Source organism: Odontesthes bonariensis, chromosome 18, assembly GCF_027942865.1.
Source record: "Odontesthes bonariensis isolate fOdoBon6 chromosome 18, fOdoBon6.hap1, whole genome shotgun sequence".
In the NCBI taxonomy this organism is placed as follows: domain Eukaryota; kingdom Metazoa; phylum Chordata; class Actinopteri; order Atheriniformes; family Atherinopsidae; genus Odontesthes; species Odontesthes bonariensis.
In genome coordinates this window covers 22,430,041-22,456,313 of record NC_134523.1, presented here as the reverse complement: position 1 = coordinate 22,456,313, position 26,273 = coordinate 22,430,041, and the positions used below count along the sequence as shown (strand labels likewise).

Genomic DNA, 26,273 nt, shown 5'->3' with positions numbered 1-26,273 from the left:
GAAATTGAGGTGCAGAGAGCAGGAGATTGAAAATGTATAAAATAGTTTGAGGAAGAGAAGAGGAAGGTTTTAATAGTCATTATAAGAACAGGGGGTTAATTATTGCACTTTGCAAATGACTTACAAGGAACATTGATTAAAGAGAATCATAGATATACTGTGGCTAAAAGGAAGCAATAGGAATAAACAACAGAATCTTCTGTGAGCATTGTAGTTTGTATTTGGCACAAAAAAGGTGGAATTGTCACTCATCGATGGATTAACTGTCTGAGGATAAATCACATGAAAAATTGCAGGTACACACACGAGTTCATCGGTTGTTGCATGGAAAAGGGACTGTGTGCTTTATGCAGGAAAAATGAAAGAATTCTTGAAAGAGCATATCACAAACTATAAAAAAAAATCAACTGATATTTTTTTATATATATATTTCTATATTTTTAATAAAACAATAAAAGTAGCAGATGGGCGCAGGACAAATTCAGCCAGAAGAGACTCTGTGTGCGCAAAGCGGAGAACGGAGATGGAAAAATGTCAGGAGCTATTACCACTGCTGATAAAATAGCCCATTCACACTGTACATGCATTTATAAGCCCTGATTTATTTGACACAGGAGCAATTTGTCTTGTTTTACTGACGTTGATGCAAAGGAGAAAAATTGGAAAGAGGAAATAAAATGAGGAATTAATGAACAAATAAAAGATAATCAAAAAGTGGAAATTTAAAAAGAAATGAATGAATAAATGAAATCACAATAAATGAGAAATAAATGCATTTCAATTGGATTGAATTGGACAATCTTAACTTGTTTATTTTCTCTGTGAAGTGTGTTGTTAATAGACTTAACTGAATTCAATTTAAAAGAATAAATAAAAGCATGAATGTATTTTTATTTATTTATATATTTTACATATGTAATTTATTCAGGTGATTTTACCTGAATTTTTTCCACATTGCTTTTTTTTATTTTCTTTCTTGAAGCAAAACTACAGTAGTTTGTGAACCCTAAAATCAAAGTGCTGCTGACCTTTGTTACTCCCAGGCTTGAAACTGCCCAGAGGCTGAGGTACCACGGTTTCCAGCCCTGCACCGCACTGTTTTGGTTGAAGATAGCTTGACATCTCTGTGACCTCTTCAACACGACAAACTCGTGTGTGTGACGGCGCATGTGCAGGGCTCACACAGAGATTTGTTTTTGTAACAGTGGTGTTATATCCCACAATGAGCCACTTTTTTTTTATTTCTCAATTTCCTTTTAGCTCCCGTGTCGTATTTGCTTTTGCAATTTCCCTACTATATGTGCAGCTCTTGAAAATTAAAGAGCAGTTGCTAGATCCTCGTCTCAAATCTGCATCCTTCAACTTCCAAGTCAGTGAAGCTAATCACTAGACTATGCTTCCCACTAAACCTTTTGACCCAGGATAAGTGTTAAATCAATATATACATGGCTCCTTCCTTGAGGCCTCGGAATACCTCGGCTGTGAGGGCTGATTTAGTGTCAGTGTTTAGTTTCAGCTTATTCTTCCATTTATTGTCATGTAAACTGTCAGAAACAGCCTTCAGCAACCTCAGAGATTTATTTTGGAGTCATTGCAAAATAGTAGAACAACATTTTTGCAGCAGTCCAAAATGGTGAGTTTAATAAATAAATGAAGAAGACTTAAAACAATAGCTAGAATAGAAGAGACTTGAAATGATTAAGAAATAAGAGAAAACTGTTTGCTACTAAAGTGCATTGAGAACATAAGAAGTTAAAGTGGCTGTAGTTCTTGCAGTGCATCGAGTAGCAGTGTTCAATACACGTACGGCACTGAGGTGAAAGCTGTTCTTTAGTCTCTTTGTTTGATGTGGGATGGACCTGTAGCGTCTGCCGGAGGGCAACAGCTCGAACAGATGATGTCCAGCGTGGGAAGAATCTTTTAATGCGTTTGCTGCTCTCCTGAGGGGCCAAGAGCAGAAGAGGTCCTCCGTGGAGGGCAGTGAGCAGCCAGGGATTGTCTGACCCTCTGAAGGGGTTTCCTGAGCTGCCGGGGGGGGCCCTGCGGAAACGCAGCACACCAGCACACTCTCGATGGAACACCTAAAGAAGGACACCGGCAGCTTTCGAGGTCGATTGTTTCTCTTAAAGATCCTCAAGAAGTAGAGTCACTGCTGTGCCTTCTTTATCAGTGCAGTGGAATTTCTTTTCCGGGTAGGGTTATCCTTCAGGTGTAGACCCAGAAACCTGAAGGTGGAGATCCTGCCCACGCAGTCACCGTCGATATATACTGGCTGTGGATCTGGCTGTTCTTCTTTTTTTTTTTTTTTCGATGCACCCCAGAGATGAGCCCATGACAGTCGTGTCATCTGCAAACTTAATGACGGTGTGTAGCACAGTTATGAGTGTAGTATGCATTAGTGGACTCGGCACACAACCCTGTGGGGAGCCAGTGTTGTGGTTGAATGCTGTGAAAAGATGGGGGCGTACTTGACTGTCTGTGAGAGGTCTGTTAGAAAGTCCTTTACTCAGAGGCAGATGGAGTGTGAAAGGCTGAGGTTGTGCAATTTAGTTACCAGTCTGTTTGGGATGATTGTATTAAACGCAGAGCTGAAGTCAATGGAGAGAAGCCTGGCATAGCTTCCCCTCTGCTCAGGATGGGTCAGGGTTATATGTGGGGCTACGGCGACGGCGCCCTTTTGTCGACCTTTATTCGTACTGGTGCAGATCAAACATGGGTGAGAGACTTTTGATGTCACGGCTCCTGACGAGCTTCTCAAAACACTTCATAATGACTAGAGCCACTGGTTGGAAGCCATCACGGTGTACCTTGTAAATTTTGATAAATCCTTTTAACAATAAAAAGAAAACAAATAAAAGGCTGTCGCATACACCACACCTGCAAGAAGCATGCAAGCTCAAAGGGATGGTTGGTTTTTTTATGACTAAGTGTTCTGCGAAGGGGTGCCGATAAAGTTTTGGAGATTATTTATTTGGTCCGTGGGTTTGCTTGCATGTGTGCTGGCTTGTCTGTCACTGTGACTTTTACCCAACTCCAATGTAAGTCGAACTGAGAACGCCTGGTGAATGATAGCCTGGAAAACCAGCGCTAACTGCTGGACGGCAAAATGTTTTGCCTGCGGTTGGGTCTGGCTTCGAACCACTTTTCATTTTGAAAATACTGCCCTGAATCTGGCAGATGGCAACTAAACCAATCACAACGCAGAGATGTGTTTTGAATCAACGCGGGCGGGGCAGAGGGTTCTGGGGCAGGGTTTTGAGGGGGTGACGACAGAGCAGTGCGACGTTGGGCAGTGGAAGCGAAAGCACAACAAGAAAGATGGCGGCGGCAATGGAACAGCGCTCGTTTGATTCAGCCTTGCTGAAGTTGCTTCACTTGTTTACATACAGTCCCCTCCCACCAAAGCTTTCTGTCGCGCTTACTACGTACGTCACAGTCAGTTGCGCTGATTGGTCAGAGCGTTGGCCTATAGGCACAGACATGGTTTGAAAGACAACGGGTTGTGCTCATCAACAATGTTCCGTTGTGTCCATTCATCGGAGCCAGACTAAATTAGACATCCAATCCATTTAGGCTGGTTTATCAGGCTAGGTGAATGAAGCATTTCTGACGTATTTACAATCGGGAAAAAACACACACATTCATGTTCATGCGATATACGTATTATGATTGTCAAATTCTGGGTATCAGTAACTAAGCTGACTCATTGAACATACATATTGTTGCCACCCTCTGGTTGCTTGAAATACTAAAAGCCAGAAACTGGAGAAACTGATGGTGTTCAAGAGACTTTTCAAAAGACTTGCTCTGCATCTTTCTGATACTTCTCTTGTACTTCCTGGCACCAGTCCACATGTCAAACAAGCCTGAAAGCTAATGAACACAGAGACAGAGTCTGGCTCTTAATGAGGCCCTCCCGACTGTTAATTACAGCTGGGAATACAGTGTAAATGTGTGTTGTAAGAGTGTGAAGGGCCTGCCTATAGTACGAATGTAAGATTGAGAGCTAAAGTGCAACAGGAAACTGATACTGTTTGGTCTCTCAGTGGTGCTGAAGTACCATCTGTGTGCGATCCACTCTACTGTACACCCTCTGCATGACATGACAACATAATTTGATGGAATACAGCAGCCAATGAGCCAGCGGGCATACAGATGTAACTTTCATACTCTAGTGTCCATAATAATAAACCAGAGGTGAGGTGGTGTTTGTAACAAAAAATTTGCTTTGTGCCGTATGCTGTATGAAACAAGATTTCAGCAGAAATGTAATCAGTCGCAAATGAATATGAGTTCCAACAGCTGAGCACGGAGCTGGTGCTCTGCTTCCGTATGCAGGAAAATGGCTCGTTATGTTTCTCTTCATCCATAAAAACAACACTTCTCAGAGGGACACACATAGGAACATACATGCTGTGCAGATACTGTTAACAGGTAGTTTGGATGTTCTTTTTGTGCCCTAATTATTGTTCATTTTCACAGCTCGTATCCACCACATTCCCAGCAACTGCCTTCAGCTGCTCTCTGCTGCTCTGATTAACCCATCATGACCCATCATGATATCCATATCACAGAATAACAAACAGACAAAAATGGTGGCCAGTTCAACACAGAAATGGGCATATAAGGGAACCAAATCAATGTGAAAAGGACCCACAGATGAAACACTCACTTTGCTTTATGCCTGTTGGATGGGACTAAATTGACAACTGTTTGCTAACACGCCAGCCAGAGCAATTTTAGAGAGCAGGATTAAGTACAGGGCTGTGTCCTTACCCCCCAGTCTCTTACATAAAACATCTAATCTCAATGTTTCTGAGACAAAAAGAGCCCAGATTCACCCCCCCGCTCATTACTCTTTGGCATGAATGTGCAGTGTTGCGAAAGGCTGCACTTTAAGTCAATCAAAGAGGAAACAAACTGCTTATTCATGACAGGGCTCCAATCTTTTAATTTCTCCAAACTACATGATCTGCTCTCCCTGCTTTTTGGTGTAGATGTGCGTGTGTCTGTACATTTAGTATTTGAAGCAGGATCTTTTCCTGACCCCATGGTTTGGGATCTTGCTGATTGGTTTGGCTTAAGAGAAATAAACATAAGAAAGAAAAATATATATTTCTTACACGGGACTCACAAGAGACTCAATCTGTGATGTACAAGGTGAATCTTTGTATGTGTGTTTTTTTTGAGCAATGCTCTCAAACCAAGTTCCACAGAGCGAAGTTCCTCTGAGACTCACTAATTTCAACTTTCATGCTGCTGAATGCTCTCACCAGAGCATTTGCTAGTTGATTCACAGCACCAATGCCAAGAAACAGCTTGTGCCTCAGATACACATTTTGAGTATTTGAGAGGCTCATAAAACACACAATATGTTTGCATGCACAGTCAGGTTGAGCTACAACCAAAGCTCCACTAGACTGTATAACTGAATTATTTTCCCAGTAAAAAATCTGCTGTTTCCGGGTCAAAGCCAGGACAGAAACTGTGAAACATGTGCAGGATGCCTTTACCAATTTTAAATGTTAATGTTAATTCTAGGGCTTGGCAACGATTAAAATTTTTAATCGAATTAATCACATGATTTCCCTGATTAATCGCATTTGTACGCAAAATCCAAAAATGAATTCAAAAGTAGTGTATAGCTTTTAGCATTTAGTTTTATTTAAATGTGCTGCCATATGAATGAAAGTGCCATAACATTTGTTGTGCAAACACACTTTTAACATCAGCATCTTTCTGTAGTTTTTATGTAGAAGCCTCGCTCCACTGTCTGTTTCCTTGAATGACTTGCTGCTATCAGTTGTGTGTTTTGCCTTTAAGTGATATTTTAGACTGGAACTACTACGCTGAGAAGACAATTCAACTTGGCAGTGTTTACAGATGACTTTGGTTCTGTCGACTTCGCCGTCTGGAAGAACTTTTAAAATCAAAATGGCCAAATAAAAGTTCTGTACCCTTCTCCATGTTTGGTGGATCCGCCGATTACTTTCTTTTCCGGTTCCGCAGCAGACAGCAACAGACTTTTACATAATAAAATAAATAATAAAATCTGCATGTTAATACGCAATAAATATTAATTGGCATTAAATAATTAACGATAACGCATTAACTCACCCAACCCTAGTTTATTTATTTGTAGATTTTAAAGAGTTATCTGATGCACATTCAAACAGTGATCTGGACAACTTTCTTGATGCCACTGGACATTACTACTGCTGCCACCCATCATTATTCATATACCTCAGAGAAATATACGCCCTGAAACTATCATCACTATCAGATCGTCACTATAAGACATTCGGGTTGGTATGATTTCAAGCAGACTAACATGTTCATTTTAAAATTCTGTTTCTAGTCAAACACACTAATTAAGTATATTTCAAATGTCATGTTTATAAACTGACTCGGACTGTATTTATCTGTGGTTTGCAGTGGTTTTTAATTGTTGGTTCACTGTGCTAGCATGCAAAGTTTATGACTTTTGAATAACAGGAGGGTAAAATGATCATTTTTATCATTTTGATGGAAGAATTCCATCGTCATTGTTTCCTTGTCAGAAAATTCTGTTTATCAGAAAATATATCCAGGTCTCTGTTGAGTTAACCCAGAATTGTGTTTCTTTGAGATTATTTGCTTCCAGATAGCTTTTAGACAAAGAAAATATACCTGTGCAAATAAGTTCTGCTGGAGATACACAAACACTAGAGCAGTGTTGCACTTCATCACGATCTGCTTTCAGTAAAAACTGGGACTTGTACTAGGCCTCAGCTGTGGATAAGATAAGCTTATTACAGCCTGTTATCTGTCACTCTGTGTATATATGTAGCTTGCAGAACAGTAGATTAGCAGAGGACTAAGAGAGGAGACGGACTGGAGAGAGTTTACGGGTAGAAAAAGAAAAACTGGGGATAGGAGACAGCAGTGGCAGAGAAAGATAAGCAAGAGAGAAAGAGTGGCAGGAAGGGGTGGATGGATAAAGAGTGGGATGCCAACTTATGCACTCAAAGCTGAAAACTCAGGTAGTTGCAGAGTGATGGAGGGGAAAGGGACAGAAAAGGGAATTTAATAAGAAATGAGGAGATTTAAACAAGGAGACTTACATTGATTCCTTCCCAGGAAAACTCGACAAGGCCATGCTGGGGAAGAGGGGAGGAAGGAGAGGGAAGAGGTACAGGAAGGGAAGGAAGAGAACAAGGAGATTTAAAAAAAGAAAAGTGAGGACTGGTACACTGGAGGTGAAGTAATGTGAACATTTAAGTCTTGGATATGTTGGCTTCTCTGATTTCCTGACTATATTAAATGACTTTTTTTAAACATATATTACAAACTAAAGACTTGCATTGTTTTGTTTTGTTTTTAAAAAAAATAGTATTTGCTTTTACTTTCTTTACAATTTTCTTTAATATTGCACCACTAAAATATCTTAAAATATCTGATCTAAGCCTTAGGCACCCTGCATATACTAAATTTGTGGTTAACTTAACTTCAGACTTTTAATTTTTGAGGATAGTGGAATAAGATAAGTTATTTTTTGTACTTATTATGTCCTCAAGATAAGAGAAAATGAGGTAGAAATCAACCAAATTTCAGGATGTGTCTCGTCAGTTCAAATAATCAGAATTATTCTACAACAGAGTTGTAGAAATATGGCTTCTTATGACAGTGTCTTCAATGGATCAATGGTTCAGTGGCTCAATTTGCTCCAGGCTGGGGGTAAGTTGATCCGGGTCAGTGGGCAAGCTGCACTGTCTGGGGGGTAAACTGGCTCACAGTTTGGAATAAACTATGCAGCTTACCAATTCAGACAGTTATGTAGCTAAATGATTTGCAAGGTTTTATATGTTGACAAATGACCAAATATTTGTATTTCTACAAAAACTGGCATTGATGTAGCAGGTATTACATCTGATATGGCAAAATCTACAATTTTAAAGAAAATTGGTGCCCATCACTTCTCAGTTGTACTTTTTATGTTTACAGTATGGCAAAAATGATGGAACGCTTCCAAAATTTTTGCTGACTTGACAATAAAGGTGCATGATTGCTAAAATACAGAGGGTGGCCCATCTCGCCCCACTCTCCTCTGCATTAATATGAAATATTCAGCGCCATTCTCCCAGTTTATATTATTTTATGTAAAATCTGCAACAAGATTTAGCTTTGGAATCATACTTTTGTGATTTGAGACACGTGTACTATTTAACTGCACCGTGTGGCTCTTTATGTGAGCTTTGCAGCATATTGAAAAGTTTAATCTCGAAATGATGAATGTCCTTATTTTAATCTGCTTAGAGTTGAGACAGAGAGACATGAGAAGCAGTGAGTGGAACAGGTGAAGTGATACAGGATTTATGTGATGGTGTGAGGTTTTGTGTTTGCATGTTATTAGCTCCACAATGGCCACCATGTTTAGGTAACCAATGGATACCACTCAGTGATAACCCTGTTGCCAGGGGCAACAGTGCATTTGGTGGGTACCCAAACATGGATACCATTTATTATGTGTCCTCACATGCATGCACATACATATACAGGATATAGAGACAAGCATACATGCACATTTAACACACTGTGCAATGGGCACAAAGACAGAAGAGCAGCATCTTTGTCTGTGGGTGCAACAGTCTAGAGAATTGGAGCAGACAGCTGTCAAAGAGATTTTTTTTACATTAGGCCCTTTTGTCACTATGCCCTAAAGAGTTCCTCCACTGGCAGTGTAAGCTTGTTATCATAGTTGTACCATTCAAAGCCACAGATCACAGACTGCATAAGAGGTGAAATGCCCTTTACTTTATGTCAATGCAAATGCCAAACTTTAAACTCCAAGCTTTTGGAGCCTTGCACAGCGGTTGCTTTTACTAACAGACCATAAGATTCATTCAGTGCTTCTCAGATGTTTCATACGGGGTCTTATGTGATGTAAAAACTATGGTTTTTGATTTGTAAAGCAATGTGTCTACCATCAGTGTGTGAAATCTATTAAGGATGAAATTAAGAACAGTTTATATGAATTTACTCAGTGTTAAGAGTTAGCTAAAATCTGAACATTTGATGGTTAATTAATGATATATTTAACTAATTAATTTATATTAATTGTAGCTGTATTTTATTCAGGTTTATTGACATTTTGATGGATCTTAACAGTACAAGGTGTCAGTTATTGTAAGTCCTATTTTTGGTGTTCATCAAACTACACACTACAATTTTTGCTTGTGCCAGATAAAAGATCACCAGCGGAAATAATTGTGGATCCCTGCCAAAGATAATCAGGGACAGATTTCTGACAGTGTTTCGAAATGTAGGGGGATCATCTTCGAGTGTGGCTGAGACCCTTTTCTCTGAACCAACCGATAAGAAAACAGCATGGTGTGACTCTTTGATCAAATCGACAAAACGAAAACAAAGCTGAACAGTGTAGATGGAAGCCAAATGACAGGAATGTAGCTTGTGGAATTCAGAGAAACGGTGGTAAAATTGTGGCAGCGGGAGAGCTTTCTCTGTGATTGCACCAAGAGAGTCACTCATGGAAAGAAATTGCAGAGAAATTGCCACTTAGATAAGCACATAAAACAAACTTTAGGAATGCGTGTTTCTCTCCTCACTGTCACAGCCTGCTATGATTCATCATACAGTCTCCACACATCAAACATGATATCACACCCATGTTCATTAGATCCATATTGCACAGTGTTGCTTGCAGTAAACTTATAAGATGGCTCACGCAGTGTTTAGCTGCCTTAAGAAGTCCAACATTAAGATTATTAATTGTATTAATCAGCAAAGACATTTAAATGTTAAAATGGAGAAAAATAATAGTTACTGTGTAACTTCAGCTCAATAGGTATGTTTGACGCCCTCAGTGGACTAATCTTAACCAAGAGTCAGCCAAGGAACATATTCATTTCTGCAATATAATATCTTAAGTAACATTTACTGTTTTAGCCATTTGTTTTAGTCCTTGCTTTAAAGGAATAAAAGTCCTATAGCTCAGACAAGTGCAAAGCACCAGAACAGAAAAAGGTATCCTGGTTTGTTTTAAGTGTCATGACTGTAACTGTGGCCCCAGTTGTGTGACTGTAGTTGAATAAGAATTGGATTTGTACATGAAAATCTCATCTTGTGCACCTGCAGCTGTTTGTTACCAAGACAAATAACTTATGAAATGATAGTAAAGGACAAAAGTAACACTAGTATCTGGTAAAGTTGGCTACTGTTAAATGTGTGGACACGGGGTAATTGGATGAAACAAAGCAAACAGTAAAAAAATAAAGCAATCCATTAATAACATGGACAACTAGACTTTCATTTTCCAGTAGAAGTAAGAGTAAAAGCAGTTAGAGATGTGGTAAATGTGTTAAAACATTAAGGAAGAGCTCAGCCTTTGTGTCTGTACAGACACTTATTCATGCTTTATTCAACAGCTGCTGGGCATAGAGACTCTATGGCCTGAATATCTAAATAAATGAATGTGAATTTGAGTCTGAGTTGGTTTAAGGCCTTGCTTCTGCCGCCCTGATTAGCATTTTTCATCAGGTGTCAAAGTCAGGGGGCATTTGACAAATTGAAACCAAGGGTGGGCAGAAACTGAAAGTCAGAATTAATTTAATCTCACTGCAGGCCCCTTTCACTTTCTTGGAAGCGTGAATGCAATATTCATGTCAGAAATGTTTAGTTTCATGGCAAGTGAATAAGGAATTGGAATAATCCTTCGCTAACAAAGCAGCCCCTGATATGGCAGAGGGATTCAACAAAGCCCTGCAGACGCCTCAGTTGGTTTTTGTTTCACTTCCACATTAACAGGAGCAGAGGGGGGGGGGGGGGGGGGGGGGGGATAATTAACAATGACAGTGACAAAATAGCAAACCTTTGTCAGTATCTGACCTAAGCAAAACATATGCTGTTATTCTGCAGTGGTAATCATTAAAACTTTTTTATATAAAACCAACACAACTCACCAAACTTATTAAATATCCTATATTAAGTTAGTGGACATACTCAGCAGTGATGATGCTGTTTAGAGTGAATTAAATTCATCTTTTACTTCCAGCAACTGGCGTAAAGAGTTCAAAGATTCAGGAAAACCACGGTGCTCAGAATATAATGCATTTACTTATTATGGAATTATTTATTTAGCCTTGTGTGGCATAAGATACAGAGTCATCATGGCCTCTAAATAATGAACTGAAGTACTGTTGGACCCTCCTTTTAAAACACTGTCTTAAATGCTTTATTAGTTATAACTAATGTCTTTAGATAATAAATAGATTATTAAAAAGAACATTTTTGGGGATTGGTGGTTGGAAATGATGATTTCTTTTCATATTTTAGCTGGTTTCTACCTGGCCAGAAAGTTCCAGTGTTTTCTTACCAGCTCTCAAACCCATCAGCAAGACCTAGAACAGATGGACTATCAGACCATTGACTATCTGGAAAATATTGAAAACTATATCCTTTAATGTCCTCTTATGCTAACTTTACTCATGAACACCTGAAACTGCAGATGTTAAAGTGGGAAATACAAATATTACACACTGGAGCTGTAAACTTTGGTTCAGTTCAGCTTGATCTCTTTTGTTGAAATCAAACTTTAAAGAAAAAGCTAAATCAGGATGTGTTATCCTGAAAGAGGACAAATTATATACTGATTTAACAGAATCACAATATTTTTCTCCATTATTATTGAAGTCATTAATTAAAACTAATTTATAATTCATTAAAACTGACAAAAGAGCTGCCAAAATATTGTTACAAGACTAATGAGCTTCACTGTTGGGAAGCAGTGATTTTCCAGCAGCTCGGATGCCGAATGAATTATGTACTCTATGATGCAACAATTGAAAATAACCAACAAACTATGTTATTATTACGGTTTGTAGCTTTAATTTCCCCTGATGAGTTCAGAACATATTTTCTCTCTATTTTTTTGCATACTCATGCTAACGAATAGACAAAAAGACCAAATAAAACAATGCCAGCCTCAAACATTTAGCACCGTTTTGCATCAGGCTGAATTCATGGGCCATCTGTATTCATTGTGTTGGTAATTTATGTGTTTACAGCAATAATCTGTAACGATTTAAAGGAAAAGTTCTAGAAGTTTGCGTGTCTCTCTTCTGTTTTGTTTTCCTTTTTGTTTCCCAGTGTTTGTTATTGGCTTTGTGAGGTTGTACAGGCGTTAGGTTCACCGTCATCCCTAATTTTGTTTTTGTGATGCAGCAATAATACTAAATAAAAAATGTTTCTCCTGAGGGGGAATGAATATATTTGACAAACCTGGTGGAAATCCTTTCAGTACGCATCCTTATATTTCACTAAAACTGAAAACTGTCAGTACAGTTCATTGTCTGGGTATCGTGAATGATTTAACCACATTTCTTGGCAATCCATCCCATAGTTTCTGTCCTGACTGGAGTCATCAAATTTCTAAAGCCATCCATCCATCCATCCATTATCTTCCGCTGGTCCGGGGATCGGGTCGCGGGGGCAGCAGCTTGAGCAAAGAGACCCAGACGTCCCTGTCCCCGGCCACTTCCTCCAGCTCTTCTGGGGGGACCCCGAGGCGTTCCCAGGCCAGCCGAGAGACATAGTCTCTCCAACGTGTCCTGGGTCTTCCCCGGGGCCTCCTCCCAGTGGGACGGGCCCGGAACACCTCACCGGGGAGGCATTCTCACCAGATGCCCGAGCCACCTCATCTGACTCCTCTCGATGCGGAGGAGCAGCGGTTCTACTCCGAGCCCCTCCCGGATGACCGAGCTTCTCACCCTATCTCTAAGGGAGAGCCCAGACACCCTGCGGAGGAAACTCATTTCGGCCGCTTGTATTCGCGATCTCGTTCTTTCGGTCACTACCCACAGCTCGTGACCATAGGTGAGGGTAGGAACATAGATTGACCGGTAAATCGAGAGCTTCGCCTTCTGGCTCAGCTCCTTCTTCACCACGACGGGCCGGTGCAGAGCCCGCATCACTGCAGACGCCGCACCGATCCGCCTGTCAATCTCCTGCTCCATTCGTCCCTCACTCGTGAACAAGACCCCGAGATACTTGAACTCCTCCACTTGGGGAAGGATCTCATTCCCGACCCGAAGAGAGCATTCCACCCTTTTCCGGCTAAAGCCATGTCACTAAGTATTACATTTTCACCTATTGTGCATGTTTTATTTACACTTATTGTCTCACATGCAGCAGAAGGAGCCTTGAAATCTCTGCTGCTCACCTAGTAATCCATGAGGCTTTGATATTGATCAATGACCCTGTTCAATTCTGCTGATAAATTGTCATTTTGTGCCATGGAGCAGAAAACTGCTAGTATTAACCTTTAAATAATTCAGACCATGCAAACATAACATGGTTCAAGGTCAGTCTGTTGTTCACATAGATGAAGAAATTAAAAAGCGTGTGTGCAGGAGATTTCAACCAAGATTTATGATGGTCAGACATGTAAGGAGACACAAGTGGTTGTGGTGGCGTTAACACAGTCCAAGGACATCAGAGCAGAGCCCCTCAGTGTGCAGCCCCTCAGTGTACGAGTGTGAAAAATTAGGTGTCATTTCACCTTTGTTGTATCTCCGTACATGCTCATATTCAGCATTAACATAGACTTCAGAAAGTATAAGAAAGCCAAGCTCTATTCTTTTTTTTGGGAGCTGGAACTCCCATTCATGTATACACAGTAACATTGATGGTCTTAGTGTAACATGTAACTACAGGATGGATCTGCTTTTCATGCTGCAGTCACATTTTAAAGCATTTTCCCTTTAAGCCAGCCAATAATTTACAACATGCTTTTATCCTGAACGAGGTGACGGGGTTTTTAAACCTAGTGTGCGCTGGGCTAAAGGCTGAATGGATAATAACTTATTTTATAGTTATTTTCTTTTCTGTATTATAATCATAGAAAGGCGTGCCACCAATGATTTCATTACAAATTGTAGAAGTTGTCCTCCACGTAAAAATGATGCCATGGGAAATTTCTTCTTGCAGGGAATAAGAAACTGTGAATAACAAAAACCTAATTATGTTTGAAGGATTTGTGGCCTCCAGTAGAGTGAGAGCAACAGCGTGCGACGTGTCAAAATGGCATACATCAAGGTGATGGTAATAAAAAGAAAATCATTTTATTCTTAGCCGGTAAAGTTATTGCTTGATTCAACCAAGATGTGACAAAAGGGTTTTAATAAAGTGGCATCCTGTTCTGGCCTGAAGGTAACCCAGAAGTGAAAAACAGTTGTCATATCCTGGTATCGAACTGGAGTCCCAAGGTTTAAAATGCTGCAGGCAATGGCAGCATCAGCAGACCTTCTACCACCTTTGGCTGAGAACATACTTGCTACATATCTGCATGTTTATGATGGTTACCTCATGGTTACCTGCATGTCTTCAGAGGAACGGTTGTGTTCAAGCTACACGTATAAATATTAAATTTAAATAACAGCTGTTGCTTTTTCTGCCATGATCTTAAAGTCACCCTACCCTAAAAGTTTTTAACTTTTCTAACATGTCCATAAGATGTTTTTTGTTTGCTACAAGACTTACAGTATCATGAGCAAAGTCAGAAACCAGGGCTTTGGATGAGGATTTCTGTTGAATCTGCAGTCGCAGAAAGGCAAAGTCCTATATATGAAGTACATATATATATATATATATATATATATATATATATAAAATATATCATCCCATAATATAAATATGATCCCACTGCTCTAAAATCAATATAGTATCCATGTAAATATATATATGAAGTGCCCTGAGATGACATTTGCTGTGATTTGGCAGGATATAAATAAACTGAAATGAATTGAATTGAAAGGCTTTTTCACATTTCGAATGTTAAAATCTGAGAGACATGTTATACATTTTATTTAAGAAAAAAAACATTAAAGACATCAACCAGTGGTTGAAAAAAAAAAAAAAAAACTCAATTGAAGTCTAAAACTATGATCAAAGGAAAAACGCGGATGTTTTGGACTGAAGTTAAATCTCAGTCTGATCTGTCTTTGCTCTCCATCCTTTGAGTCAGACTGTTGTGATTTTGAAGGGCGTATATCCTCAGAGGACATCTGGCTGAATCGCTCAGTATCGATCGGACTTTTAGCGGAACCACAAACAGGCTGATGTTTCAGCTAATGCGCTTTGCACTGAGCCTTATGCTACAGGGATGTTTTCCTCACTTTAGCTGGCAGTGTTTAATGTGCGATGTGAGTCTAGCAGGATGATCTCATACCTTTGATTTGTCTGTGCATAGGTAAAGACTCACTGTGCAGGACTGTTACAGTCAAGCTTTTGCCAGCTGAGTTGCCAATGCTGGTACCAGGTAAATCTCAGGTAAATATCTGATCTGAAGACATTCATGTACTGGTGCACCATTTGTGATGTATTTTTGTCAAGAAGCAAAGACTGGTTTCAATGAGTTGAAGAGGAGCGAAATCAAAGAAACAAAGACGATGCAACTAATAAGATCCCAAAGCCTCTACTTGGAAAAACCTCAGAACTCTCCAAAAATTTTATCTGAGGCTGTAGATAATCAGAAACTCTAAAATCTAACAAAGTATGCCACAGTTTCAATAGGAGAGGTGAGCTCAAACCTCTAAAACAACAGTCAGCAGTTTGTGTTATTACTCTCACTACCAATAGGAAAGACAACACTGCCAATATTTCAGGGAAGTATTAATAGTTGGTCAGTTTGTGGAAAATTAATAATAAATAATTACCTGTAGAGTAATCAAAGCTGGAATTCCTAAATCATCCTAAAATGTCTGATCTTCTTTGGATCAAACATCAGAAACCCTGATCATTTAGATTTCCACCCTATAATGGCAAACCTCCAACTCTAAAGTAGTTGTCCAATTGCTTTGGTGAAGTATATCAATTTTGATTGATATGTTGTGTCTTTGTATGGACCACAATTTTCCCATCATTGAAATACTATTTTTGGAGAAATACAATCACTTACCAAAATGTGTCCCTTTGAAATTAGAACATTAAAAATGACCTAAATGAATAAACAAGTTTGTGTTTTTGACATTTTGTTATAACCGTGTTCAATTACAAGCCTGATGACTGAGCCTTTATCTCGTTTCCCAGGTTACACACACTCGAAGTACACACACAGACACATGCATTTTTTCCTTCCTCCATCCATATAAACATAAAGCAACAACCAGAACAACATAAATTACACAACTTTTGTCCCGAGGCGAGCAGAGGAGGTGAGGTTTGTTGTAACCTATTACGTCATTTCATTATTTCTGTGAGATGAGCATTAAATCTGTTTGTGACAACGTAAATATTTACTTTTAATTCTAAGTGTAGGATTAACATGTCATGCCCCCTTCAAGCATTGTGGGTATCACAAAACACTTCCGCCAAGCAGGGGCGGTCCTAGAGGCGGGCCGACCGGGCAGGCGCCCGGGCCGGCATCGCGGGGGTGAAAAAAATTTAATAAAATGATCCAAAAAAAAACTAAAAACGAGGGTGAGGGCCAGCACCGGGTTACGCCCGGGGCGTGAATCAGTGTCGGACCGCCACTGCTACCAAGGAGACACTGCTGTATCAGTTCCTCCAGCAAGCATCCTCTGTTCTTCATATTTTCTACTTGTGGTATCTTTTGAATATTTGGCCTGCTTCACTTGAATTATTACTGTACTTCAGTTAAAAGGTTTGTCATGAGTTTAGGGGTCCCAATCACCAGTTTTTAGTCTTGTTCAACACAGCATTATGTTCATTTAGTCAATTACAGTACTATCTAGAACAAAACAGACTATAAAGCAGGTTATCTTTTAGGGCTGGGCTACCTTTTGGTTGACAAGCCGCTACAAATGGCCATGCTTACTCAGTTTATTTTCTTTCAATTCTATGCATAAATCCACCTTTTGCTGGTAACTGTGACACAATGACAGCTCTATTCTTTTTTTAAATGCAATCTGTGATGCTTCATTATATTAAAATGCTGAACATTAAAAAGTACAATAAGGCAGATTCATCATCGATGTGTTAGAATTGTTACCGTGTCGGGTCTTCCTCCCACCGTCCAAAAACCTGCATGTTAGGTTAATTGGTGTCTCTAGATTGTCCCTAGGAGTGAGTGTGAGCGTGTGTGTGGTCGTTTGTCTCTGTATGGCCCTGTGATGGACTGACGACCTGTCCAGGGGGGACCCCGCCTCTCGCCTAATGACGCCTGGGACAGGCTTCAGCCCCCCCCCACGACCCCGTTACTGTGAGCATGTTCAGGTTTTAACTTTAGAATTGAGTTGGTGCTATTCTGATAACCCTGAGTTGTCTAATGATCACAGCCTGTATTGTTTTCTCTTTTCTTTTTTTTTTCAAAAAAATGTTTGCCTTTGGATCCAGTTGTATTTGATTTATTTTGTCTAGCAGCCTGTAGTTTTTTTTGTTTTTGTTTGTCACACTTGGACCTGAGCCCCCTGTCTCAGAATCTGAATCGTGTCTCTGATCTTTTGTGTTTTATTGTGTCAAATCCCCTTCCACCTGCTGGCCTCTTTCTCTCTGCAGGCCCATAAATTAGACAGAGGAGACATGTTTGTGGGAGTAAACAACTTGAAGGCTGCCGTGGGATCAGTGCTCGACACACAAACAGCACTTCATCAGAAATTAATCTTAATTATCTACTTAAGCCACCGAATGCCAAAAGTGAACCAAAAATTTAAATGTGTCTCATAATTCTTTTGATGGCAGGAAGGTAGAAATCATTTCCAATGCGTGATTTCTCCACAGGGAGGAGGCAGAAAGCAGTCCTAGTTCACTTTCACTCAGTTTTAATTAATGTAGCAGTTATGCGGTTATGTCAGCGAGAGGATATTTAAAATAATATGTCAGCCTTCAAGGCCTTACGCTGGAGACAAAAGCAAACCAGTACAGCAAAGAAAACAGCAGTCAGTCATGAAAAACAATAAGTTGAATGTCTCTGTTTATGCCCCCTGCTGTCTTGTTTTTTTCTACAGCACTGTCTCTCTCCAGATTCCACAGCTGAGAAGTGATACATGGCCCAGTAATAGTCTAAGCCCTGGGGGGAGCAGCTCTGTGGCCTTGGTAAGAGGCTATCAACACAGACACACCTTCACACCAAGTCACGCGCAGCCAGTCACGAGAGTGCAGTGATACACACAGGAGAGCATTCTGGTTTGATTAATACGAGCTTCTGCAGGGTGATACTACTGTTATCAGCCCCTCACGCTCTTTGTTTTTTTTTTTTTTTTTTACATTGTCTCTGTAGATTTTGAGACACATTCATGACTGTGAGACTATAAAAATCAAACACAATGCTGTTCTTTAAGGTTATTCGATATTTAGGGAGGGAAGTATACATTTAGAAAGTGTCTTTTTAATGAAGGAATAATTCTTGTACATCTATTCTGTAGTTAAAAAATGATGAATTAAGTACTTTTCTGTACTGCGGAACAGTGGATTTCACATAAAGCATCTAATATATGAGAAAGATACTACCCCTCAGCTTTAATTTAATCATTTCATGCATAACTCCCAGTGCATCCATCAATCTTTCACTATCTACTACATACTCCTGGTTACCATGCAAGGTGGGAAGAGAGAAAACACATCAAGGACAAGCTACAGTTCACACGTGGAGACAGTTGACATTCACACCTTCACCAATTAATTGTCATTAATTAATCTGGACTCTACACTTTTGAAAGAAAGTGGAGCACCCTTAAACTCTAACCAAAAATGCCTCCCAGACCCAATTAACATAACATTTCTGGGGCAAATTAACATAAAACCTATATATTTCTAATTATAATTTCTGTTTTCATGCTCTTGGAATTATCTTTACTGTTGATTCTGTATTTTAGAGACATGCGAGACAGAAAGGACAATATCATGCAACCCAAGTGGAGCCAATGTGGTTATTTTGCATGAGCTTTTACTCCTTGGTCATGAGGACACTCCACCATATTTAATATTTCAATGAGTGTCTGAAGTCTGTGCAGCACAGAAATCCCTTGTGACACTGCCAGACACACACAGCAGACAGCCTTCCAGGGCGTTTTGCCTTCAGCCTATTCATCAGCAGTTATATGAATAATCATTTGAATCGAGGTCAGGTAACTGGCTCAGCCTGTTGAGAACATCTCACTGTCTTGGCTGCCTCGTCTGTAAGTTGGACAGATTTATGTTTGGGTGCGCTGACCTAAAACTGGGGGACTGTGTATTAGACTATCGAGACAAAGTGGAAAATAATCACTTCTAACCTCTGAACCCTGTCCATTTTAGAGGCACCTGCAGCCAGATGAAGTAGTATCTGTAATGAAATATGAAAAAAGAAAAGGCTGCTTAGCCCTGTAGTTACTATAGTTACCGAAATTTATGTCAAATTGGGCTGAACTGCATCTGTGAATATCTAAATAGCATCAGTGTCACTGACTCACATTTAAAAGGGAGTTATTAGATTTTTTTGATTAGATGAAAGTGAATGTGAAGGTGAGCATTTTTGCTATAGTTGTTGATATAATCACAGTCTATGGCTGTTCACTTAGGCCTTAGAGAGTCCTGTTTCTCTTTTTAGTCTCACAATGAATACTTTAAAAAGAATTATAATCAATACACCAAAACCAGTCCATACATACAATTTTCAACTGAAGCATTTTATGTACAGCATAGTGCACTATTTTCCGCGTAGTACACCATAAGAAGTGTACAGTAGCTGTACATCACTTAAGTAGAAAGTTTCCGTGGCACCATGCCGGGAGCTGATTGGGAGAGCTAATGGCAGCTACCATCAACGTCAATATTTGCAGGTCGGTAATGTGATTTTCTGACCTTATTAAAATTTCTGGTGAACTTATTATACTTCTCAAACATCTACAAAACAGCGAAGTTGTTGATGTATTTTTCTGTTTGAGACACACAGCACTTGAGAAATTATGGGTAATATATAAGAACTATAGTTGAAATTTAAGTTGTTAAGTCTAAACATGTAAAGAAGCTTTTTGTAATGCATATATGTTGTAATACAGCTCTTTTTTTATATATATATATATATTTGAATGGAAACTACAATGATGGGGTTAAAAAAATACTTTTTTTTGTCACCAACTGTTGTTAAGATTTGAAATATTTAATTACTTTTTGTGGGTACTATCAATTCCGTATTATTATATCAAAGATTATTATATAAATCCAGCTTCAGTCAGTGAGTTTTTAGGTGGATACATCACAGTTAAAGAGGACATTTTATGGAAAAATACTTTTTATATTTGGGTGTCTGAAGTCAAAACCAACCAACCAAAGCAAAAAAAAAAAAAAAACTGGCATTTTGTTTTGGGTCCCATATGGAAATGTGCCTTGAAGTGAGTTGTTCAGATGTGCAGGGCCACTTTATAAGGTTATCCAGTCTCCTCTTGTTTATTTCTACATAACTACATTCTTTTTTTATACTTGATTTTGCTAAAATACATCAAATCTCAACATCGTTCACTTAACAAGAGAAATAAATGAGCTAAAAAAGCTCTGCCAGTACTTTGTTCGATGTTGATGACATTGTTATTTGACTGGTAATTTCTTTTATTAGATGGAAGTTTTCTGATTTCTCCTTTGTCATTGAACCCACTGTAAGTACAGCACTGTTAACAAACAGTGGAACAAACAGTGGAACAGAGGAATCAACACATGACTCACTACGAGATTAGGCCTAAAAGAGGTATCAGTAGCCTTCAAGCTGTCTATGGTCCAACTACAGACAAAGGAAATATTTGATAAAAGTACTTGAGAATAAAATGGCCATGCTGTTTCAGTTTGTTGTGTGGTCTGAGCTGTCAGACTGTTTACTGTATGCTCTCCGTAATATTGTGCCTCAAGGGTTATTAAATACTACAGATCTCAAAAGAAGTAGACTTAAAGGAAGAGAGGGACTGAGTGAAGTCTAAAATGATCTGCTTGAGTAGAGGTGTAAAACAATGAAAGAAAAATGAGTTGCTGTGGTGTCTCTGTGTGTTGTCAAAAACATTTCATGAAGACCTGAAGATGTTGGGTCAGCTTATGAAAAAAAGGGCGAAATATGTCTCCTTAAAAAGAAAAACATTACAAGCGCACACAGATTTTGTGTCATTCAGCTTTATATCGTTGTGGAGAGTATGTTAATTACAACAACCAAAAACAGCAAACTGGAATTCCCCTTTACCTCAGATTAGGCGAGTATGTATCCTGCCAGATGTACGGCTCATCATTATGAAACATCGCTGCAGTCGATCTGTGGCCCAAATGCCTCAGCAGCTGTCTACTCTGACTCACTAGTGAGCCCTCTATACGATGAACATCATATAGTAAGGGAGCGAACAAGTGGACAGTTCAAACATAGTCTTTGATGTGTGAAATAAGCAGTTTCCCTTTTTGGTTTAGTGTCCGTATCCCATTTATCTTTGAGCTCCGGCTGCATTCGGCCATCTGAGATACGTGCTGCACGAAGCTTTCTTTTTCAAAGTGCTCTTTCATTCATGTGGTGCTGCTTCAAGCACCTTTACCTAAAAAGAGGGGCATTTGACGTGATGCGGTGCAGCACAGCACTGACTTGACATAAATCATGTTAGATAAAATAATGAATGCTTGCTTTGTCTGACTTTTGCCATTACCCAACATCACATGGCACAAAAAACGTTTTGAAGTGAAGTTGTAGTAGCCGATTCTAGGTCAGTTTATCTCCTCCAGCTACATCTATTGGGAGCCTCCTATGTCAAAATCCCAGCTTAGCATTGATTGGCTCAAGTTTTATTGATCCACATTATGTGTGATTTGTTTTGACCACTTTACATCCTTTTCATATTTAATTAAAGGCACCAAACACTATAGATATCGTTTTCCAGTAAAGCTGTAAGAGCCGTTTTAGCTCGAGAGTTAATGAGGCGCTTGAAAGATCGATAAGGGTTTACTTTAAGATTTATTTTCTTCTCACCCATCTGGAATTATGAGCTGGTAGTATTCTTTAATCCTTAATAAACCAGAAAGGATAAAAGGAAGCACATCCCTCATAAAGTGTCACTAACCTGACCTTACTGCAGTCTTTTTACAGTCCACCACTAAAGTCAAGCAACAGTTCATAGAGCAGAACTCTTCACTCTGGTTGCCAAGAAAATGGAGGAGAAGAAGCTCAAGGCGTGGACGTGGGTACGGAACAGATGGAAAGTGAATATTTCAAGGTAAGTGTAAATGCTTTCAACACTGGAACCTTGTTGTTTGCTTTGCCCTCAACCCTCATGTGCACGAAGAGTTCAGAAGACAAGAACAAAAAGAAAAACAGACTCCTAACTCTGTGAAACTTTTTTCTTTCTTTTCCAAAACTTGGATATGGGCAGCCTTGGCAAAGTCGAGACCTTATGCCTCACATCAGGAAGCAGATCTGGATGAGTCCAAATGCTTTTCTCACACCTCTAAACGATTTTAGAGTACGTTAATGGACTTTCACACACTGCCATTTCAGATGAGATCACTCAGTGTGTATCCTTTCATAGCAGCTTTTACAAATATCGGAACACTGATTAACGTGTTCAGAAATCGTCAAAAGAAGATAGCAGCACATTACCTGATCCCCATCTTTCCGCACCGGCACCGCATCCGCCGCTGGAGAGGCAAAAAGAGGAAAAATTAGATGAATTTCACAATAATTCATTATCAGGTGTATGTCTTGCAACAGGTGTCAAGCCAAGAGCTGAAAACATGGACACAAGAAAACAGACATGATAAGCCTAGAAAGGATTTTATCCCAAATGTCCATGATAGCAGAGGGTGGGGGTGGGGGGTGGGGGCGGGAACACTGACATGGAGGGAGATAGCAGCGTGTCAAACTGATGCAGCCTTCAGCGTCCTCACTGAGAGAAAATGACAACACTGTCCAGTATTTCTTTTTCACACATACACACACTCACACCAAGCTAAAATTAGACTAATTATCTACGCCGAGCATTAACACACAGAGGGCACAAACAGTGTGAGTCATAAAGGTTAGAAATAATCCGTAAATATTTGAGGATGAGGAGCCATTCTCACACATACTATCATAAATGGTGTAGTACTACTTTAACAATTGAATTCTACTAATAAAACATTTGTTTTAATGAAGCACAAAGACAGCCGTGAAAAGCGGATGATACCAGACTCCACACTCTGCTTACATTACAGAATGACCTTGAGTCTCACAGAGTGAAAGCTGCAGAATGAAAATCATCCATAAATCTCTGGCAAATTGACTGTAGTGTTAATCATAACACTGTGCAGGAGCAGTTTTGCACTCTGATAACCAGATTGAGCATCCCGATTATCTTGTTTATCTTTGTCCACACCAGTGCCTTTTTCAAACACCAGTTGTTGCTCAATGTCACTGAACGTGTCACAGTAACGTAGCTGCGCCTTTCCTTTTGAAACTGTGGGCACAGCCAGTGGACTGGGGCACCTCTCAAGTAGCTAAGAACACCAACTGTTTCAGTTAGCAGCAACTCTTTTATTCATATAGGGAAAATACGTTGTGTACATTATCAAACACTAAATGTCATGTTAATGCTCTCTAAATACAGCCACAGCAGCAGAGTACTGCTTTGGTATTGCACTTCTGCATCAATGTCCTATCTTCCCCCTGTGTGAAAGATTGTGAGTTTTCTTAGTTTGCTCAATAGTAAACTACCCAGCTGCTGTAGCTCAGAGATTACTGAAAGTTAGTGACAGCTATGATGTGGGGTGCCACCACTGATGTAGATTACTGACAATTATGAGCTTTCTGAGCTTGTGTGGTTGCACACTTGCCTGCTAAAGAGTCACACCATAGACTGTATATAACTGCAAACTTTAAAAACAGTCTGCGAGCTAAACTTGCACATGCACTGCAGTTGAAAACAGGTGATAAAGAGGAATGGCAATGAAAACTACATAGTTGTGCACACAATATCTCAGTTTTTGGATTCTAGGCTCAGGATGAAATAGCTTATGCATAAAAATAAATGCTTCTATTAACAGGTCGAACAAAGTCAGGAAGAATTTCTGTCACACTTTCGTCTTGTATCCCATATTCTTTCCTCCTTTTATATTCTTTGATATACACATCACGTCTCGTGCATGTATGAATTCAGGGCTACAAGTGGTAGCTGTTTGTAGTATTGATTAATCTGTCATTTTTTCAGTTGGATTTGTTAATCTCTTTTTAGGTGGAAATCATTTAAAATGATGATCAATCAGCTGTTAAAATGGTAACTGAATGATTTTGTCAGTTTCATACCTTTGAGAGTGCTTTTTTTGTGAGTCAGTATGTCACAGTGTGTCTCCTGTAAGCATCAAATCCTCCATGTAAACAAAAACAGGATATGACTCATTCACAGGACACTGAAGTACATGTTAATTTACTCTCTGCTCCCAAGTGCATCATAATGAGTCAGAACTTTGATTGCAGCATTAAGATGAGTGAAAATGAAATCTCTGTCCAGTATAGCACTCAGACCTAGCACTAAAATTAGATTAATTATCCATCCCATAACTTGGCACAGAGGGCCATGACCTGCATGAGTCAGCGGTGCCCGTGATGTTGAAGGATATTAGATTTAAGTGGCAATGAAAGGAGAAGCCTCCCCCTTGTTAACTCAAATTATAACCTACATCTATAATATTTAATGGTAAGAAGAACTGGGAAGAAATTACTTCCTCGCCTCATCACAACTACAAAATAACTAAAATACTTGAAATAACTCAAATTCCTTCACGTAATGGAGGTCAATAATGCTTAAGATGTTGAATATGACTCTAAAAGTAATGCTGAGCTCTGCACGCTCATCATTAGAATATTTCATAATCAAAAACTTAACAATCCTCGTTTAACCCATTACCCCTAGTTCAACTCCTCCTTGATGAAAGATTGATTGAAGTAGATTTACCAGCTGAAATCAATACTGTAGAATGGACTCACTCGTCAGTCTACCTTGCACTAAGAGCGAATATATCATATGTATTGTATTCTCAACAAAAGGCCCAACATCTACATCAATGCTGTCTGCATTGATTTGATGCTCTCTGCCAGGTCCCACCCCCGCTGAAGGGAGCACCGCCAATCGAAAGTGCCTAAAAATACCTCCGGCTTCATTCTGTCTGCAGCGGAGGCCGAAGCTTTTCTATGCAAATAGGTGCCAACAAACCATTCAGGGCACAGGCTGCAGGTGGTGGGAGGAGGGGCGTTTTTTTTTTACCTTAGTGCAGTGATGGTAGAAACAGTTTGTAAATGCTGTTCTAACTTTCAATGGACTTGAAATTGAAGCTCTGTATCAAAAATGCTCCCATCAATCAGTTTATTAAAACTCACAAAAATTTAGAGTTAGCTTTTGTTTGAAGTGTTTAAATTGTTTCTAAAAGCTTAGAATACCCCTAACTTTATTAACAATGTTCTTAAAAACGGGATGTCTTCTAAATTTGAACATTTTAAAATTTCGACTTAATATGACAAAACGATGGAAGAAAATACTAAATTTTAACAAGTTCCAAGATGATCCTTTGCTGCACCTCTGCCCCTTCTCCTGTTCACCTACTATGAAAAATACAATATGTGGCCTCTATGCCAAAAAAAACTTTAAAACAGGTGGACAGATTTTGCAGGGAATCAGCATCTTATTCATTGATAGATCTTACACACTGCAGCACCTTCCTTATACCTGTAACTTCTAAACTTGCATAAAGTACATTAGGTAAGTGCAGAAATGTTGTTTATAATGTCCAGGGCTCTGATTGGAGGTAGTTCATCAGAGTCAGTAATCCAGTCCAGCTTCTGGATCTTTATCGTGTGCCTCTGCAGCTTCATTCAGTTTCTCACTATAAGTTCCATTGTCTCTTTCTTTTCCCTTCTCCACCAGATTTTGACTATTTTGACCAACATTTTAGCCATTTTTAACCAAAGCTAAGCAGTCAACAACAATTGACGTGAATAACAGGACAACCTTATTCGCAAATTGGCACCATGGCTTACCTTAACATCCGCTACAGAAATTACACACAGTTCGAGTTTAGGGCAGGACCCAAATACGGCTCTGTAAGGTTTTGCATTATAGACTGTACACTGTTGGTGGGATCAGGTGACAAATACAACTTTGCTGTGTGTGCTTTTATAACATTACGCTGATTTAGCAAAAACTTCAATCAAAACGACTAACAGCGTGATCATAGCAATGACTGAATTTGCACGAGACTTTTAGTTCATAAGGGTTTGGATATATTTTGGAAGTGATCATAACAACTGAGCGCTACGGAGCACAACTCCAGTTAGAAAAGACAAAAGGTTG

The 26,273-nt window shown here is 39.4% G+C and overlaps 1 protein-coding gene across 4 annotated transcripts in view; it reads right to left on the bottom strand.

Annotated features, from left to right (window-relative positions):
* The window catches only part of LOC142367678 (uncharacterized), a 69,254-nt gene that overhangs the window by 15,407 nt on the left and 27,574 nt on the right, over positions 1 to 26,273 (bottom strand). For 3 of the 4 annotated variants that reach the window (XM_075449702.1, XM_075449699.1, XM_075449700.1), the window contains exons 2-3: positions 22,550 to 22,587; positions 7,104 to 7,139 (exon numbers count right to left, since the gene is read on the bottom strand). In XM_075449702.1, the coding sequence (XP_075305817.1) occupies positions 7,104 to 7,139; positions 22,550 to 22,587 (74 nt within the window). The remainder of the gene's footprint in view (positions 1 to 7,103; positions 7,140 to 22,549; positions 22,588 to 26,273) is intronic. The other variant, XM_075449701.1, reaches the window with a different exon arrangement.